Source organism: Salvelinus namaycush, chromosome 31 (assembly GCF_016432855.1).
Source record: "Salvelinus namaycush isolate Seneca chromosome 31, SaNama_1.0, whole genome shotgun sequence".
Lineage (NCBI taxonomy): Eukaryota > Metazoa > Chordata > Actinopteri > Salmoniformes > Salmonidae > Salvelinus > Salvelinus namaycush.
In genome coordinates, this window is record NC_052337.1 from 19,333,908 (window position 1) to 19,353,984 (window position 20,077).

At 42.9% G+C, this 20,077-nt stretch overlaps 1 protein-coding gene across 1 annotated transcript in view; it reads right to left on the reverse strand.

Moving 5' to 3' along the window:
• Window positions 1–9,801, reverse strand: part of slc12a2 (solute carrier family 12 member 2) — a 71,527-nt gene extending 61,726 nt beyond the window's left edge. Inside the window, exon 1 of the mRNA XM_038970029.1 lies at window positions 8,738–9,801. Within this exon, the coding sequence (XP_038825957.1) occupies window positions 8,738–9,274 (537 nt within the window). The 5' untranslated portion in view covers window positions 9,275–9,801. The remainder of the gene's footprint in view (window positions 1–8,737) is intronic.
• Window positions 9,802–20,077: the final 10,276 nt, after the last annotated feature.

The window sequence follows — 20,077 nt, forward strand, 5'->3', positions numbered from 1 at the left end:
ATAGGGAGGAACACCCGTCTCTTAATAATTCCCTATTAATATGGCCTCTTGTTATTGAGAGGCCCTGCCTACCCAACACTCCACAGAGAAAGAGAGAGCGGGTCAAGACTTCACACTACGCTTGCTAGCTGCCAGAGAAGAAGGGATTGGTCAGCGTGTAACGACATGAGCCAATAGGAACACAGTAAAATAACGCCACTAGGCATCACCATCCAAAGAATGTAGGAGAACAAAAGCAACATGCGGACATATGTTTGTCATTGTCCTGTAACAGATAGCAATGGCATATGCAGCAAAACACTTTGTAGTGTACCCAACTTGAACTCCTTGGTTTTTGGAAACACACAAGAGGTAGTAATGGGAGCAATAAGGGCATTGCATCAAAAGGCATTACACTTTGACAAAAGGTTAGCTAATACAAAAGGCTTACCATGAGCTGTGCACACTTTTTTACTGGGTCTCACATGTTCAAATTGCATTAAAAATATAATTAGGCTTTACAGACAGACATGTCTGCTCCCCATCACTAAGGCCAAGAAGGCACACAGTACTACCGACTCATACTAGAGTTGGAAGTTAGCTGGCCTGTTCGTCGACTTTGTGCCCTCACTGTAGTGGCAGTGCGAAGACATCAATATTTCAGTACAATCTGCTTGGCTGCCCGGCGCAGAATAAATCTGTCCTGTCAGGGTTTCCCCTCTGGCTGGTCAATATAACGGGTCTCATGCGGCTTATGCTGCTACTGCCGGGTAACGGGTTCAGGGCCCAATGAGAACACAGTAAAATGCTGCCCCTTTTTATTTTATTTGAATGGAATTCGCAACTGCCGTTGGTTTCGTTACAGAGTTTGTGTGTGGTACGGAGCCAGGGTGCCCAGCAATGGCCAGGTAACTTTAGCAGGCTATCACTCAAGTCCACTTTTATCAGCACTAACAATGGCTATTTGGTTTACTCATTGATTTAGGTGTAAGTCCACAGGCACAGGTCGATTAGCTACAATGGAATTTCCATTTCCACAATGGAATTTCCAATTTCCATCGTTAGTTCGCTCTACTGATGAAAGGGGAAAAAAACATATGTAAAAAACAAATCCATGTTAGTTGAGATCTTGAAGCAACTAGAATGAACAGACTGCATTTGAAAGCTTCATCTGTGGCATAGAGCAAAAAAATTATCTAGCGTTGAGGATGAGGGGTCATTGATTTGATTATTCTCTTTTAGTCCTCATTTGGACTAATCTTCCAGGACTCCTTAAAACATTAAAATACAAATCAGATATGACACACTGTTACAGACATACATAATACACTGACATTGATTGACTAGAACATATAGGATATGTGGGCAACTGCCAACTACAGCAAATGCCCTCGTGTTTTGAACCATGTGTATCAGTTAACGCCATGAGCACAAGTCATTCTAAGGTGATGAAATAACGTTTAATAGTGCCTGACTAGTCCTAAAATGCATTCAATAGGGCTGCTCTGCCAACTACATGACCTTGGACCAATAGGACACTACTTTTCATTAAAAACTTGGATGTCTGGACAGCGTGTCACCCTCTTGATCGCCATCGATAGCTAAGAGCCTAGGGTTTTGGATTTACTTTGCTATTTTTCTACATGACAGTGAATGCTAAGCTTCAGCATTCCGTGCATGCATGCATGCATGCATGCAGAAAAAAAAGTGACATCTATATTTATTGTCATAGCAAAACAAGATGCGTCACAGTACATTTTACCAGTGTCCAGTTACTGACAGCTGCCAATGTACAGCTGCTCGTGTACAAAGGCATGTGGCCAAAAATGGCACATGTTCAACTGATGCATCCAGGACAAAAATGGTGACATCTAAAACAAAATGTGCTGACTAAGGCCCTGTTTGGAGTAGGAAAAAAACGCAGATCTTCCTTGCTTTCTTGAAGTAAACACAGATTAGGAAAGAGTTGGCTGTGCGAAAGCAGTACAGATCAATCCTTAAATCTACTTTAAGGAAGGAAAGAGTTATCAAAAAAATCACCTTCATTTCACCAAATACATTTGCAAGTAGAGGAATTTGACTGAAACTTTGCTGCCACGATAAACAGGACAGACAGAAAACCCGGATAAGTGGACAAAATATACAGTGTATTTCGGGCCTCTTGACTTTTCCCACATTTTGTTACGTTACAGCCTTATTCTAAAAATGTATCACAATTGTTCCCTCCAATCTACCCCATAATGACAAAGCAAAAAACTGGTTTAGAAATCTTTGCTAATTTATAAAAGAAAAAGAAATACTACATTTACATAAGTATTCAGACTCTTTACACCTAGTACTTTGTTGAAGCACCGTTGGCAGCGATTACATCCTCGAGTCTTCTTGGGTACGACTCTACAAGCTTGGCACACGTGTATTTGGAGAATTTCTCCCATTCTTCTCAAGCGCTGTCAGGTTGGATGGGGAGCGTTGCTGCACAGACATTTTCAGGTCTCTCCAGAGCTGTACAAGCGGGTTCAAGTCCAGGCTCTGGTTGGGACACTCAGAGACTTGTCCCGAAGCCACTCCTGCGTTGTCTTGGCTGTGTGCTTAGGGTCGTTGTCCTGTTGAAAGGTGAACCATCGCCCCAGTCTGAGGTCCTGAGCGCTCTTCATCAAGGATCTCTGTACTTTGCTCCTTTCATCTTACCCTCGATCATGACTATTCTCCCAGTCCCTGCCACTGAAAAACATCCCCATAGCATGATGCTGCCACCACAATGCGTCACCGTAGGGATGGTGCCAGGTTTCCTCCAAACGTGAGGCTTGGCATTCAGGCCAAAGAGTTTCATCTTGGTTTCATCAGACCAGAGAATCTCCAAGCGGGCTGTCAAGTGCCTTTTACAGAGGAGTGGCTTCCAGCTGGCCACTAGCATAAAAGGCCTGATTGGTGGAGCGCTGCAGAGATGGTTGTCCCATCTACACAGACGAACTCTGGAGCTCTGTCAGAGTGACCATTGGGTTCTTGATCACCTCCCAGACCAAGGCCCTTCTCCCCCGATTGCTCAGTTTGGCCGGGTAGCCAGCTCCCGGAAGAGTCTTAGTGGTTCCAAACTTCTTCTATTTAAGAATGATTGAGGCCACTGTGTTCTTTGAGACCTTCAATGCTGTAGAAATATTTTGGTACCCTTCCCCAAATCTGTGCTTCGACACAATCCTATCTCGGAATTCCACTGACAAGTCCTTCGATCTCATGGCTTGGTTTTTGCTCTGACATGCATTTTCAACTGTGGGATCTTACAGTTGAAGTTAGAAGTTTACATACACATTAGCCAAATACATTTAAACTCCGTTTTTCACAATTCCTGACATTTAAATCAGAGTAAAAATTCCCTGTCTATGGTCAGTTAAGATCACCACTTTATTTTAAGAATGTGAAATGTCAATAACAGTAGAGAGAATGATTTATTTCAGCTTTTATTTCTTTCATCACATTCCCAGTGGATAAGAAGTTTTACATACACTCAATTACTATTTGGTAGCATTGCCTTTAAATTGTTGAACTTGGGTCAAACGTTTTGGGTAGCCTTGCACAAGCTTCCCACAATACATTTTGGCCCATTCCTCCTGACAGAGCTGGTGTAACTGAGTCAGGTTTGTAGGCCTCCTTGCTCGCACACGCTTTTTCAGTTCTGCCCACAAATTTTCTATAGGATTGAGGTCAGGGCTTTGTGACAGCCACGCCAATACCTTGTCTTTGTTGTCATTAAGCCATTTTGCCACAACTTTATGAAGTACGTTTGGGGCCATTGTCCATTTGGAAGACCCATTTGCGACCAAGCTTTAACTTCTTGACTGATGTCTTGAGATGTTGCTTCAATATATCCACATAATTTTCCTGCCTCATGATGCCATCTCTTTTGTGAAGTGCACCAGTCCCTCCTGCAGCAAAGCAGCCCCACAACATGCTGCCACCCCCGTGCTTCGCGGTTGGGATGGTGTTCTTCGGCTTGCAAGCCTCCCCCTTTTCCCTCCAAACATAATGATGGTCATTACGGGCAAACAGTTCTGATTTTGTTTCATCAGACCATAGGACATTTCACCAAAAAGTACGATCTTCGTCCACATGTCCAGTTGCAAACCGTAGTCTGGCTTTTTTATGGTGGTGGTTGGAGCAGTCGCTTCTTCCTTGCCGAACGGCCTTTCAGGTTATGTCGATATAGGACTCGTTTTACTGTGGATATATATACTTTTGTACTGGTTACCTCCATCTTCACAAAAGGTCCTTTGCTGTTGTTCTGGGATTGATTTGCACTTTTCGCACCAAAGTACGTTAATCTCTAGGAGACAGAACGAGTCTCCTTCCTGAGCGGTATGAAGGCTGCATGGTCCCATGGTGTTTATACTTGCGTACTATTGTTTTTACAGATGAACGTGGTACCTTCAGGCGTTTGGAAATTGCTCCCAAGGATGAACCAGACTTGTGGAGGTCTACAATTTATTTTCCGCGGTCTTGGCTGATTTCTTTTGATTTGCCCATGATGTCAAGCAAAGAGGCACTGAGTTTGAAGGTAGGCCTTGAAATACATCCACAGGTACACCTCCAATTGACTCAAATTATGTCAATTAGCCCATCTTCTAAAGCCATGACATTTTCTGGAATTCTCCAAGCTGTTTAAAGGCACAGTCAACTTAGTGTATGTAAACTTCTGACCCACTGGAATTGTGATACAGTGAATTATAAGTGAAATAATCTGTCTGTAAACAATTGTTGGAAAAATTACTTGTGTCATGAACAAAGTAGATGTCCTAACCGACTTGCCAAACATATAGTTTGTTAACAAGACATTTGTGGAGTGGTTGAAAAATGAGTTTTAATGACTCCAACCTAAGTGTATGTAAACTTACGACTTCAACTGTATATAGACAGGTGTGTGCCTTTCCAAATAATGTCCAATCAATTGAATTTACCACAGGTGGACTCCAATCAAGTTGTAGAAACATCAAGGATGATCAATGGAAACAGGATGCACCTGACCTCAATTTCGTGTCTCATAGCAAAGGGTCTGAACACTTACGTAAATAAGGTATCTGTTTTTAATTCATTCGCAAAAAAATCTAAACCCATTTTCACTTTGTCATTATGGGGTATTGTGTGTAGATTGATAAGGGGATTAAAAAAAATAATTTTTAAATCAATTTTAGGATGAGGCTGTAACGTAACAAAATGTGGAAAAAGGGAAGAGGTCTGAATACTTTCCAAATGCACGCAGAATTTACACAATCCACATACAGTATGTACACAAGGCTAAAAACTAGACTACACTATAAACATGAGCTACACTGTCAAAAAATATAAAACGCAACAATTCAAGATTTTACTGAGTTACAGTTCATATAAGGAAATCAGTCAATTAAAATAAATTAGGCCCTAATCTATGGATTTCAAGACTGGGAAATACAGATATGCATATGGCGGTCCAAGATATTTCAGGAAAAGAAAAGAAAAAGTAGGGGCGTGGATCAGAAAACCAGTCAGTATCTGGTGTGACCACCATTAGCCCCATGCAGTGCGACGTCTCCTTCGCATAGAGTTGATCAGCCTGTTGATTGTGGCCTGTGGAATGTTGTCCCACTCCTCCTCAATGGCTGTGCGAAGTTGCTGGATATTGGCAGAAACTGTCGTACACGTCAATCCAGAGCATCCCAAACATGCTCAATGGGTGAAATGTCTGGTCATGGAAGAACTGGAGCATGTTCAGCTTCCAGGAAATGTGTACAGATACTTGCGACGTGGGGCCGTGCATTATGTCGAAACATGAGGTGATGCCGGTGGATGAATGGCACAACAATGGGCCTCAGGATCTCGTCACTCATCTCTGTGCATTCAAATTGCCATCGATAAAAGGCAGTTGTGCTTGTTGGCCGTAGTTTATGCTTCCCCATAACATAACCCCACCACGGGGCGCTCTGTTCACAACAAATCGATCGCCTACACAACGGTATACACTGTCTGCCATCTGCCCGTTACAGTTGAAACCGGGATTAATCTGTGAAAAGCACAATTCTCCAGCGTGCCAGTGGCCATCAAAAGTGAGCATTTGCCCCCAGAAGTCAGTCACGATGCCAAACTGCAGTCAGGTCAAGACAATGAGCATGCAGATGAGCTTCCCTGAGACGATTTCTGACAGTTTGTGCAGAAATGATTTGGTTGCGCAAACCCAGTTTCATCAGCTGTCCAGGTGGCTGGTCTCAGACGATCCCGCAACTGAAGAAGCCGGATGTGGAGGTCCTGGGCTGGCGTGGTTACACGTGGTCTGCGGTTGTGAGAACAGTTGGATGTACTGCCAAATTATCTAAAATGATGTTGAGGCGGCTTATGGTAGAGAAATTAACATTACCTTTTCTGGCAACAGCTCTGGTGGACATTCCTGCAGTCAGCATGCCAATTGCACACTCCCTCACATCTGTGGCATTGTGTTGTGACAAAATTGCATACATGCCACACCTGTCAAGGATGCATTATCTTTGCAAAGGAAAAATGCTCACTAGCAGGGATGTAAAGAAATTAGTGCAATTTTTTTTTAGAAATAAGCTTTTTGTGCATATGGAAAATTTCGGGGAACTTTTATTTCCGCTCATGAAACATGAGACAAACACTTTACATTTTGTGTTATATTTTTGTTCAGTGTACATTATAACTAATGCATTCCTTTAATATGTATTCAAACAGGAACTGTCTGGATCTCAAAATGTCTATGGCAATGTGTTGTGCTGCTGAGATATATGCTGGGATAAGGAGACGACCGCAGATCTATAGTAGGAAACTGAAGCGGCGATTGTAACAAGACTAGAAAATATTCTCAGTCTTGAGTATGAATGAACCATTATTCATTGTGTAGCCTATATTAGGCCACAAGAGCATAGCACACAAATGCCCTCAAGGACATACAGTATGTCAAAGTTAAAATGTAGAGCACGTGTCACTCATTCCACAGATGGTAGAGTGTCTGTAGATTTTTCACACCTCTTGTACTTGATTGATAAATTAAGGTCACTAATTAGTAAGGAACTCTCCTCACCTGGTTGTCTAGGGCTTAATTGAAAATAAAAAATAAAATCCAGCAGACACTAGGACCTCCATGGAATTAGTTTGACAGCCCTGATGTAGAGGGTTGTCGCTTCATGAGTTCATCATGCCAAATATATTAGCCCACATGCCTTATCAATATCATAACCATGTTCTCTACATACAAGCTGTAAGGCGTGTGGTTATAAAAGCCATATGGGAACGGTCTCCATACTTACTGGCAGCTCGAATGGACACCACTAGAATACTACCAACAACAAAAAAAGACTACAAAAAAATGTAGGTATTGAGAAGACATGGGTGAAAAGTGGAAATTCATGTCTGGAGATATGGAGCCTAATGGATAAAGGGAGGGGTCATGCTGCCAGTTAACCTTGAGCGTCCTCCCATGTGTCAGTCAGGAACGCCCCCGCCTGCTTACCAGTCCTCCAAGACATAATGGCCCATGGAATGTCAACATGGCACACGGCCTTCAGTTGTTTTTCTTTCATCCGCCAATAAGTTTTACAGAACGATATGAAGAGCACAGGACTGGCATGCCATCTCAATGCCAGGGAAATGTGTCAATGCTTGGCAGTAATGCTCTGGAATTGAGAGCTACGTTTGGGTTATTATGGGGGGCAAGTTTTAAATAAAGCAGGATTTACATAGATTTGCTGACCAAATATAAGGGCTGACATTGTGGACAATGGCCAGTGTGCTTGGGATTGATTTGTCATGGTCAAGTGTAAAAGATTACATCAGTACTTAGATAAACCCATTAGCTACTAGACACTGAAATTGTATTACTTAGTTGTAACCAATATTATCAGGTAAGTTAATTTAAAATTAGGACAGGATGAACTATTTGACTACTGGGTCAGAAAACTTCTCATGTTACAAAGCAGGAAGTCCGGGTGTCTACAGACCACATCAAAAGCCAAGTAAAATGTATCCAAGCAAATATACTTCAACAACCCATCCTGTGAATACAACTGCATAACTAACGCCATTAGAATACTTAAATAATAGCTCTACCCGAATGACTGATTATAAGTAGGCCTAGTTAGATACAGTGTAACCGATAGCTGAGCTGCGAGATAAATGTTATTTTCATCCTAGTGGGGGTCTCACGTGAGCACAATTGTTGGACATATTCGGGAAATATTAGCTACTCTAATATATTACTCAGTTGGGAACTATCAAAATATACCTAAATATCGTTGACTTGCCATAGCTAGGTAAACAAATGTGTTTTTTGATAAGTAAAACATAATTTTGTCAATTCCTGATTCCAATTTCCTACTTTGTGACAAAAGCTTTCATTCTTGTGACCCGAAACCATGCATTCTATGCGCTTGTAAAACTGACAAATAATGTGTGACGACATCATTCAAGTACAATGAATACGTGGTGGAGCCTATCCACATGCGTTTCTATTGAAGAATGCGCACAGTTCCTCTGTTCCACACCGACATCCCACCAATGTTGCTAATGACAGGCATGTAGCTAGCCATCCTTTTAACCAAGTACAATAAACGAACATGAGACTGTAAAATGAGCCACTGACCACAACGTGGTCTAAATACAGAAACTAAAGCTAACAAATGTACGCCCCACAAGCTTGGAACGTTGATGCAGCAGTGGCGCCCCATGTGTGCTCTGTCCTAGCACGCGCTAGCATCCGTGTCAAAGCCATGAGTTTGCTTACTTTGTCTAGCTCGTCGTGCAGCTCCGAAAGGGTGGGTCTTATCAGCTTGTCCCCCAGAGGCGCAGCAGTTTGCCGGTAGAAATCGATGTTCGGCACGGCATCGATGGTGTTGTGACCAAAAGTCCTTAGGTAATAGGTGTTTGTATGGGTGTCGTAATGGTAGTGATGTTGGCCTCCTGTCGAAGAATGTAGGCTGCCCTCACTCATCACGGTGTCTCCATTCTGGAAACCTTCAGCGGGCACTGCTTCTGGTGGGCTTGCTCCACTCGGATCCACAAAGTTCACTACCCGGAACCGACCCTTTGCTTCCTCGCCACCCGCCGCTGGCTCCGAACCTTCGGGGGCGGGAGCGTCTTTATCGCCAGATGCGAGCGTTTTATCAGCGGCACCGGCTGCTTCAGCCACCAGGTCCACCTGGAACCGACTCGAGCTGGGTGTCGGGCCGGCGGGCTTCAAACCTGTATCCACGGCCAGACCCTCATTTTCTGGCGCGGGGTTCTCTCCCTGGGCGGGAAGCAAGGAGGATGGCGCCGACATTGCAAATATTACCGGTGAATTAAGGACCTTTAAGGGGGAAAAAATCCTAGCTAAATGTCCGGCACAACTCGTGTGCAATAGCAAAACTACACTGCTTCTAAACCCCGGTTCTTTCCGACATATAAGTAGTCAGCTCACACTCCTGGTACCGCCCAAGTGGTGGAAGACCGTCTGGATAGTTGGTCCCAGAGAAACGCGGTGCTTTCGAATTCAGAAAAAGCCGAATGACACTTCTGCCTCTCTCAAAAAGGTAGCACAACCACAAAACATGCAGCGCTACAAATGGAGAAGGATGGCTTGCTAGCTGTCTCAGTATACGCTCTCAGAGATTAAAAAAGGCATCAACTTTCAGCCCTAGCCAACGCTACTCATCAAGAGATGAAATCTCCAAATAGCCTCTCGGTCCTCTAGCTTTCCGCACACTTGTACGAAAGCGAATAAAATCCGCGGTGTGATGGGGTTTTTTAAGAGTAGGATGCTCTATCGACCTTCCCGCAACTCTTCCGAGATTCCCAAAACAACCCTCGCCTCGCTCATATATACACACTGCAGTAAGGCAACGCTTTAGGGTGGGTTCCAAACGGGAGGTAGAGCTCGCGAGATTTCAGCGCAGCGTGTTATTTGCACTGAGGTATGTTTTTTTTAACGTAATACAAAGGATGTTCCAGAGTCTGTAGGTAGAGAAAAAAGTACAATCATTATAGTAACACCACCTATAGATATGCAAAAATGTGGGTAACTTTCGTGCAATTGCGTATGGTAAATAGTATATACATCATCCCAAACCACAGAGAAGGAATATGATAATGAAATTAAAGTTGCCTCACACACGTTCTAATCATAGAAAATATATTACACACACATTCAAATAACAGAAAATATATTACACACACATTCAAATAATATAAAATATACTACATACACATTCAAATACTATAAAATATATTACACACACATTCTGATCATAAAAAATATTACAATTTTGAAGTACTAAGTGTCAATTCATAGTGTCACTTGCAGGTCCAGACAAAACCAAGGATTTGGTTTGAGTTTTATCGCAATTTAATTCAATCATTTTTATAATTTCAAAGTTACAAGTGAGTTATGTGTCCAAAAGATAATGCTTTTTGGATTGGTCCACTAGCCCACACATTATGATCATGTACGTTATGTTAAAACATTTTTTACGGTTTACACTATACCAAACAGTAATTGGTCTGTGTTTGGAGGTTGGCCGGGTCAAATGCACCGGCTGTTGTACTTTTTGTTTATCACATGCTCAATTAGGGCCACCCTAAACTTGTTGTAAATGTTGTTATTCATTGTTACTTTTGTCCAGCAGAAAACGATCCATTAGGGAGGGCCGAGTGTCTGCAGGGTTTCTGGTTATTCCTTTCGATTAAGACCTAAACAACTAGGTGAGGGGAGTTCCTTACTAATTAGTTACCTTAATTTATCAATCAAGTACAAGGGTGGATTGAAAACTCTCAAACACTCAGCCCTCCTTGGAATGAGTTTGACACATACATTATAGTCTAGATTAGATACAGAAGAAACAAAAGACATTGGATTGCATGGGTTTGTAGTATTTTTTTTTTGCAGGCTACCTTTCTGACGCGTAATAAGGACCTTGGATGTCTGTCTGGAGAAGAGCTGTGTCCAGTGCACAATGCTGTGGGTTTGTTTACTGTTACATCCACATGCATACCGATAGATCATACTCATATCAATGGATTGTCAGCAATGTGACACCACACCCCTAATTCCTGACCCTTCCCACCCAACAACCCTATCTACCCTCTCCAAATCAACCAATGTCCTTGTTAACAAAAAAGTTGGGGCTTAAAGTTGGGAATATGGGATATTAATATTGGAAATGTGGAATATGTTTCCACTGAATATTGGCAATAGAGGGGATTTTAAATGGCAATGTATAATAGAAAATTACATCCGCACCACATGAAGACATCATCGTGATTGATTATGAAATTTTAATGAATGACAAGTGCATTTAGAACAATACATTATTAATTAGAGCCCTATGATTGTCTGTTGATTTTTTTCCATTAATCCCATAGCTTTCTTTCCTCACTGCATAATACACTACTGTCCATCATTTGGTTGCAAATTATAAGATTTCCACTTCAATGGTCTGGAGGTCTGCCTGTACTGTGGAAGTTGGAGAGCTTGCTGCTTCAGTGTGCACTGCAGCTCTTTGCTCTTGGCACCGCAACATCTTTGCCCAGCAGTGTTCTAAGGCCAGAGGTCAGACCCATCAGAAAGTTTCTTCTCCTCATTACCTAGCTCCTCTCTAATCCTGTTAATACAATTCTCTACAGCCCAGGAGCTCATTACAGTGAGCCAGTCAGCCAGGTCAAGCAATGACAGCCACTCACTCAGTCTGTCTGCTAGCTAGCTCACTAGCTCAGACACTCACGACCCAGTCAAATAAGTGTGCTGGTCACATAATTGAATTATAAAAAAATTAGCTTTGGAGAGGTTGAGGGTAAGTAAATGTATAAGATCCTTGCCTGTCAAATGGTCCTTATGAAAAGCAGAGAGTTTAGGATGGGGCATAGTGGCCAGGGGATGAAATGTGGAAAGGCCAGACTGGTTCAGAAGAGGAGGAATGCTTCTTATGCATACGTACACTACCAGCATCAACGCATGTTTGTCCAGATTGGCAAAAGTGGAAGACTCCATTGCATGCACTGGTGGGCAATAGGCATCAGCCCATCTGTTGTTGTGAAATTATTTCATTATTTGCGCAGGTCTTTTCATTTGAAGGTAATCTGTTATTTGAAATGAAATGGTTGCAGTGTATTTGTGAAAGTAAAAGAGCAAAATGGCAGAAATAATGGATCGATGATGGCCTTTAAAACAAAAGTATACAACTGCCCAGGACCTTGATCAGCTGAACTAGTCTGGTTATGGCCAGGCAACTCCCCAGGACTTTGATCAGCTGAATTAGATGGCTCCCGAGTGGTGCAGCGGTCTAAGGAACTGCATCTCAGTGCTAGAGGTGTCATTACAGACCCTGGTTCAATCCTGGGCTGTATCACAACCGGCCTTGATCGGGAGTCCCATAGGGCGGCGCACAATTGGCCCAGCATCGTCTGGGTTAGGGGAGGGTTTGGCCGGCCAGCTCTAGGAAGAGTCTTGGTGGTTCCAAACTTCTTCCATTTAAGAATGATGGAGGCCACTGTGTTCTTGGGGACCTTCAATGCTGCAGACATTTTTTGGTACCCTTCCCCAGATCTGTGCCTCGACACAATCCTGTCTTGGAGCTCTACGGACAATTCCTTCGACCTCATGGCTTGGTTTTTGCTCTGACATGCACTGTCAACTGTGGGACCTTATATAGACTGGTGTGTGCCTTTTCAAATCACTTCCAATCAATTGAAAATACCACAGGTGGAATCCAATCAAGTTGTAGAAACATCTCAAGGATGATCAATGGAAACAGGATGCACCTGAGCTTAATTTCGTGTCTCATAGCAAAGGGTCTGAACATTTATGTAAATAAGGTATTTCTGTTTTTTATTTTGAATAAATTTGCAAACATTTCAAAAAAACTGTTTTTGCTTTGTCATTATGGGCTATTGTGTGTAGATTGCTGAGTTCTTTTTTTATTTAATCCATTTTAGAGTAAGCCTGTAACGTAACAAAATGTGGAAAAAGTCAAGGGGTCTGAATACTTCCCGAAGGCGCTGTAAGTGAATGTCGGAATTTTGTGTGAATTAATGAAAAGTGCTTTTTTCATAAAAGTGAATAATTCAGGGGAATAATCTGATCGCTGGGAGGAGGAGTGGGAGGGTGGATGGAAAAGCATCCTTGATTGCCAAGCAACCTTGGATGTTTAAGTTTGTGGGGGGGGGGGGGGACTTAGGGGTGGGGGTGAGAGAAACTTCTAAGTACATTTATTATTACTTTTTAACTGTAATATGATAAAAATGATCAATACTTTGTGTTCATTTTTAAGTTTTTATGTTTATTTTAAATTTTTGAGTGGTAGCCTACATATAAATGCGAAATCAACTGAATATGAAGTTATATGAATTTGTATATTGTACCTGTAACCTCTGCAATGAAAGAAATTACAAAACATGTAATAAAATTGGTCACACTAAAAAAGTTCATTGTTCATCAAATTTAAATGAGTCATTGAAAGAGAAAAATTCCACTCTGGCTTTTTGTCTCTCTGTCTCTCCCCTTTCTCCCAGTCTTCCCGTCTCTCCCCATCTCTCTCTTTTCTCTCTCTCTTCTGTTTTCCCTCCCTTTCTCTCTCTTCTGTTACCGTGACACCCCACACCTCCCTCTTTATCATTCCTCTGTCACTTTCTCTGAAAATCATTTTCACCTCTTGGTCAGGAATCACAGCTTGTCTCTAAAACCACAGGAGACAAAGTTTCATCCCACTTGAATGTCTACACCTCTAACTAGTTTTGTAATCCATTTTGGAGTGTTCACACTTACCTTGGTGAAGACTGTTCGACTTTCCCTGGTAGGTGTAGCCACTTGCAATAACACACTCTATTTTCCAACAATAACATGATATTAAATGTTGGAAATAGTGATTACTACCATACCCTTTAGGTTATATCAGTATACTCTGTTATTCACAGTGAACATTGAATTATGAATGTGTACCGGTCCTACTAGTTAAACTCTTGTGAATTGTACATTTTGCTGTATGATATTGTATTAAGCCATTTCAGAAGTGTGTAGCCTAGTAGTTACACTCCTTTTGAGTGAATTATAGTAAGGCTTCTCTCACAGACAGCCAGTTGTTCCGAGCCTCCACACTAACAGGAAGGCTCCTTTGACAGAGTCACTGAAGAGGAGCGCAGGGGTGTCGTAACCAGCCACTTTTGGAGGATGGATAAGGGGATTGTTCACAAAGCCTCGCCGTTGGGACTTCACAGGTCATCGCTTGTCTCTTCCAGTCTTTTCCCACAATTACCCCCTTTCTTTCTGGAGCCACAGAGAATCACAGAGATTATCTCTCTGTGTCCTCCTGGCTGAAAAAATATATATAAATTCCCACCTGGGCTGAGGGCTGAAGGCTTCTTGCAACTGAAAGGGAGGGAATCCACCTGGCAACAAAGCAGGGGTGCCTGGGAGGTTTGGGGTCAGGTGAAACAGGTCTTGTGGAGATTCTAATGGTTTTATAAAGGGTCACTTACACTTTATCTTATGTTTTTAAAGTATAGTCAATACTAATCCATTTGACTAAAAAAATGTACCTAAATGTTATCAGGGTGAACAACTAGTGGTATGCTACATTATTATTATTTTTAAAATATTTTTTTCAAATCTGACCTAAAACTGTCAATGACTGAGATCTGTTTTACACCTCTGATTAGGTTGAAATAGACTTGCAGTTTGTGCTCAGCAAAAGACAAAGTCTCCCACATGAGTTCTCACTGATACACTACTCAAATGTCAACCAATTCTGTTCATTATGTCATACGATTATGAACAGAATTGGTATTATGTAAGATGTATCCTTTTTAACTACGAAATGTATTCTAAATGTACACCAGTCAGATTTCAGACTAGGTCATAGCACCATCTCTGCTACTTCTTTGGATATAAATGATGTTCTTAACTGGTTGGATAAGAAGAAACACAGCCCTTTTTATTGACCTGTCTAAAGCAATGGTTCCCAAACTTTTTAAAGTCCTTCAAACATTCAACCTCCAGCCTTTATTTAACTAGGCAAGTCAGTTAAGAACAGATTCTTATTTACAATGAGGGCCTACACCGGCCAAACCCGGATGACGCTGGGCCAATTATGCGCCGCCCTATGGGACTCCCAATCACGGCCGGTTGTGATACAGGCTGGATTCAGGCGGAAGTTAGAGGGCCTTTTTACTGAAGTGTTTTGCTTTCATTGCTTTCTGTTTTTATGTAATGTGTAATTGATGTGTATATAGATACTGTATGTATAGTGTAGTTTTTGTGTTCATGCACTGCTCATCTGCAAAAGAGATCGGGGTCTCAGCATGACTCCCTGCTTAAATAAAGGTTAAATAATAGTATGGCATTTATGAACGGTCGGTCACAAACTCCTTACCCACAGACTTCCATGTTTTATTGATGGTTATTCCAATTTCAATTATTTTCTCATGAAAGTGTTTTTACAGAGCGCTCAGTGATGTCACTGGTGTAAATAATCCTTACATATGCAAGTTTCTCGTTCTTCAGTCATCTCTCCAACAGCTTTTTTTCCCGAACAAGCCATACTATGTTGATTACATTGTTAAGCCTAAATCCAGGAACCATTTGTTTCACATGAGCGCACCTAAGTGCTCTTTAAAGACCAGTGTGATTGGTGAGAAACTTGTGTCCTACGAACCATGACATTTAAACACCCAATTCATGACTTATATTTGTAGTAGTGATTTAAGGTTAGAAAATAACTTGACTCCACTAAGATCCAATAAACATCCATCAGTAATGATAATATGACACCTAATGATGCTTTTCTCAAAGGTCCTAATTATATTTCATTCAAAACTACTGTATATAAGCAAAATAAATGTTTATATAAATACTGGTAGCTACTTGTCACAGTTAATTAAGTGTTCTCAGAAGATTAAAAAAATGGCATATTTGTATTCCTTGTATTGTGTTCCATTCATAGAGAACCTCCCTGAAAAAATGTGGGAAATTAGCATTGTGGGAAAACGATATAGTAAAACAAAAGTACCTACTTCGATAGAAGGTAATAATGACATAAGTTATACATTGGTAGTTACCCTGGTTTAACGCCTAATAGAAAATGAGACCAATGTTTGCCGCCCCTACTTCCTGTAACTCACCAAAACCTCTACTATGACATCTATTAGGACACTCACTGCAAAGTCAAGGGAATGTGTCATATCTGCGTGTCAGCTTCAGTGATGGTTTGACGCCCTTAGAGCCAATTGAGCGACCAAGCGGGCTTGCCTGTCGTACATGGAGGTGAATTTTGAGGAGAGAGCCGGGAGGACACAGGCAGTGTTGAATTTGTAAATGGAGGTGAGTTTTAGGGAGAGAGCCGAGAGGTGAGTTTTAGGGAGAGAGCCGAGAGGTGAGTTTTAGGGAGAGAGCCGAGAGGTGAGTTTTAGGGAGAGAGCCGAGAGGTGAGTTTTAGGGAGAGAGCCGAGAGGTGAGTTTTAGGGAGAGAGCCGAGAGGTGAGTTTTAGGGAGAGAGCCGAGAGGAGAGTTTTAGGGAGAGAGCCGAGAGGTGAGTTTTAGGGAGAGAGCCGAGAGGTGAGTTTTAGGGAGAGAGCCGAGAGGAGAGTTTTGGGTAGAGAGCCGAGAGGAGAGTTTTAGGGAGAGAGCCGAGAGGAGAGTTTTGGGTAGAGAGCCGAGAGGAGAGTTTTAGGGAGAGAGCCGAGTTTTGGGTAGAGAGCCGAGAGGTGAGTTTTGGGTAGAGAGCCGGGAGGAGAGTTTTGGGTAGAGATCCAAGAGGAGAGTTTTGGGTAGAGATCCGGGAGGACAGAGGCAGTGGTGGCATTCTAGGATGACGGAGGCCTCTGAGGTGTCAGGTGTCAGAACATGACACTAGATTGTTGTTAAAAAGTGTCTTCCGGCCTCCCGGGTGGCGCAGTGGTCTAGGGCACTGCATCGCAGTGCTAACTGCGCCACCAGAGTCTCAGGGTTCGCGCCCAGGCTCTGTCGCAGCCGGCCGCGACCGGGAGGTCCGTGGGGCGACGCACAATTGGCATAGCGTCGTCCGGGTTAGGGAGGGTTTGGCCGGTAGGGATATCCTTGTCTCATCACGCTCCAGCGACTCCTGTGGCGGGCCGGGCGCAGTGCGCGCTAACCAAGGGGGACAGGTACACAGTGTTTCCTCCGACACATTGGTGCAGCTGGCTTCCGGGTTGGAGGCGCGCTGTGTTAAGAAGCAGTGCGGCTTGGTTGGGTTGTGCTTCGGAGGACGCATGGCTTTCGACCTTCGTCTCTCCCGAGCCCGTACGGGAGTTGTAGCGATGAGACAAGATAGTAATTACTAGCGATTGGATACCACGAAAATTGGGGAGAAAATGGGATAAAAAAAATAAAAAAAAGTGTCTTCCAAAATGTTAGTGATCTAACTGTTGTATGCATGTCCAATTGGTAGTTCTCAGTACTGACTGCACAAATATTGTGTCCATTCCTTTTCAAAGGATATGATCCAGATTTCTAAATGTAGTCTACTGCTCACACTGAAACCGACAGACTCATTAATCTCAATATTATCAGTACCCAAAAAATAAACCACACAACCCATCTTATTTGCTTTTTCAAGATAAGTGTCTATGTGCAGCCCCATTAAATGTAACATTTAGCCATGCAGGCTGCTGGTAGCCTAAACCACGTAAGCCCTGCAGCCAGTGAGCAAGACTGAGCCACTGCACACAAACAAAGGCTGCATGACGCAGGTCCCCCGAGAGGGTGACGCAATGAGAGACGATCAGGCTCGATAACGAACAGCAGGCTCGTTGACTATGAACGTATGGCGCTCATATGCTGCGTTCAAAACAACTGGGAACTGGGAATCTCCGACTTCCGACTTCAGTGCTTTCAGGACAACTGAGAACTGGAAAAATAGTTTTGAAAGGTTATCCAACTCGGAATTCCAGGTCGGAAACTCAGGCATCTTTCTAGAGCTCTGACTTTCCAACCTGAAGATCACTGAAGTCATGATTTGACCTCGTTTTTTTCGGAGTTCCCAGTCCTCTTGAAAGCACCAATAAGTGCACAACAGAGCCTGGAACCACCACAACACATCATTAACTGTGACTGGGTCACAGAACCAGCAGGATGTGTAGTCAAATGCAACAACTTGAATGCGTAGGCATAGCTTAGGCTTTTTCAATGATCAAATCAAATCAAATCACATTTTACTAATCACATGCACCGAATTCAACAGGTATTCCTTATATTGAAATGCTTACTTACGCACCCCTAAACAACAATGCAGTTTAAAAAAACATAAGGATAAGAATAAGAAATAAAAGTAACAATTCATTAAAGAGCAGCAGTAAAATAACAATAGCGAGACTATATACAGGGGGGTACCGGTACAGAGTCAATCTGTGGAGGCACCGGTTAGTTGAGGAAATATGTACATGTAGGTAGTGTTATTAAAGTGACTATGCATACATGATAACAACAGAGAGTAGCAGCGGTGTAAAGGAAGGGGGTGGGGGGCGCAATGCAAATAGTCTGGGTAGCCATTAGATTAGTTGTTCAAAAGTCTTACGGCTTGGGGGTAGAAGCTATTTAGAAGCCTCTTGGACCTAGACTTGGCGCTCAGCTACTGCTTGCCGTGCGGTAGCAGATAGAACAGTCTATGACTAGGGTGGCTGGAGTCTTTGACAATTTTTAGGGCCTTCCTCTGACACCGCCTGGTATAGAGGTCCTGGATGGCAGGAAGCTTGGCGCCAGTGATGTACTGGGCCTTTCGCACTACCCTATGTAGTGCCTTGCGGTCGGAGCCGAGCAGTTGCCATACCAGGCTGTCAACGGCGTGCGTACTGGGAGCGGAGTCAGGTGCAGGAGAGCAGAGAGTTGTGAACAGGCGCACACTTTATTGAGGCAGTAGAAACCAACAGACGGACGCCACTGCATCGAAACCTCCAGCCAATGCAAAAGTGCAAACGCGCAAACAGTCACAATAATATTGTATAAACACAAGAACATACCTCATGAAATAAAACACGGAATAAACGCATACAAGTAAAGCGCCTCAACATAGATACGTAACACAAAACAATCTCACACAAAGACATGAGGGGGAACAGAGGAATAAATACTGTAGTGTGTGTGATTGGGGAATGATTGGGGAATGAAAACATGGTGTGCAGGGAACAAGACAAAACAAATGGAAAAATGAAAAATGGAGCGGCGATGGCTAGAAAGCCAGTGACGTCGACCGCCGCCCGAACAAGGAGAGGGGCCAACTTCGGCGGAAGTTGTGACACAGGCAGTGATGCAACCAGTCAGGATGCTCTCAATGGTGCAGCTGTAGAAACGTTTGAGGATCTGAGGACCCATGCCAAATCTTTTCAGTCTCCTGAGGGGGAATAGGTTTTGTCGTGCCCTCTTCACGACTGTCTTGGTGTGCTTGGACCATGTTAGTTTGTTGGAGATGTGGACACCAAGGAACTTGAAGCTCTCAACCTGCTCCACTGAAGCCCCATCGATGAGAATGGGGCGTGCTCGGTCCTCTTTTTCCTGTAGTTGTCACGCCCTGGCCTTAGTTATCTTTATTTTCTGTAATATTTTGGTTAGGTCAGGGTGTGACAGGGGGGATGTTTGTGTTTTTGTCTTGTCTTGGGTGGTTGTAGTGTCTAGGGGGTTTTGTTAGAGTGTATGGGTTAGTGTTGAGTGTAGGTTTCTAGGTATGTCTATGGTTGCCTGAATGGTTGCCTGAATGGTTCTCAATCAGAGACAGCTGTCATTCATTTGTCTCTGATTGGGAGCCATATTTAAGGCAGCCATAGGCGTTGGGCTGTTGTGGGTAATTGTCTATGTCATTGTGTAGTGGTTAGTGTCAGCACGATTTGTTTAAATAGCTTCACGATCGTCAGTTTGTTGTTTTTGTTTCGTCGTTATAATTAAAAAGAATATATTTTTCACACACTGCGTTTTGGTCCTCTCTTCCACGTCAAGACGATCGTGACAGTAGTCCACAATCATCTCCTTTGTCTTGATCACGTTGAGGGAGAGGTTGATGTCCTGGCACCACACAGCCAGGTCTCGTCATTGTCGATGTCTACCACTGTTGTGTCATTGGCAATGATCTCATTAATTCAGTGCTAGTAT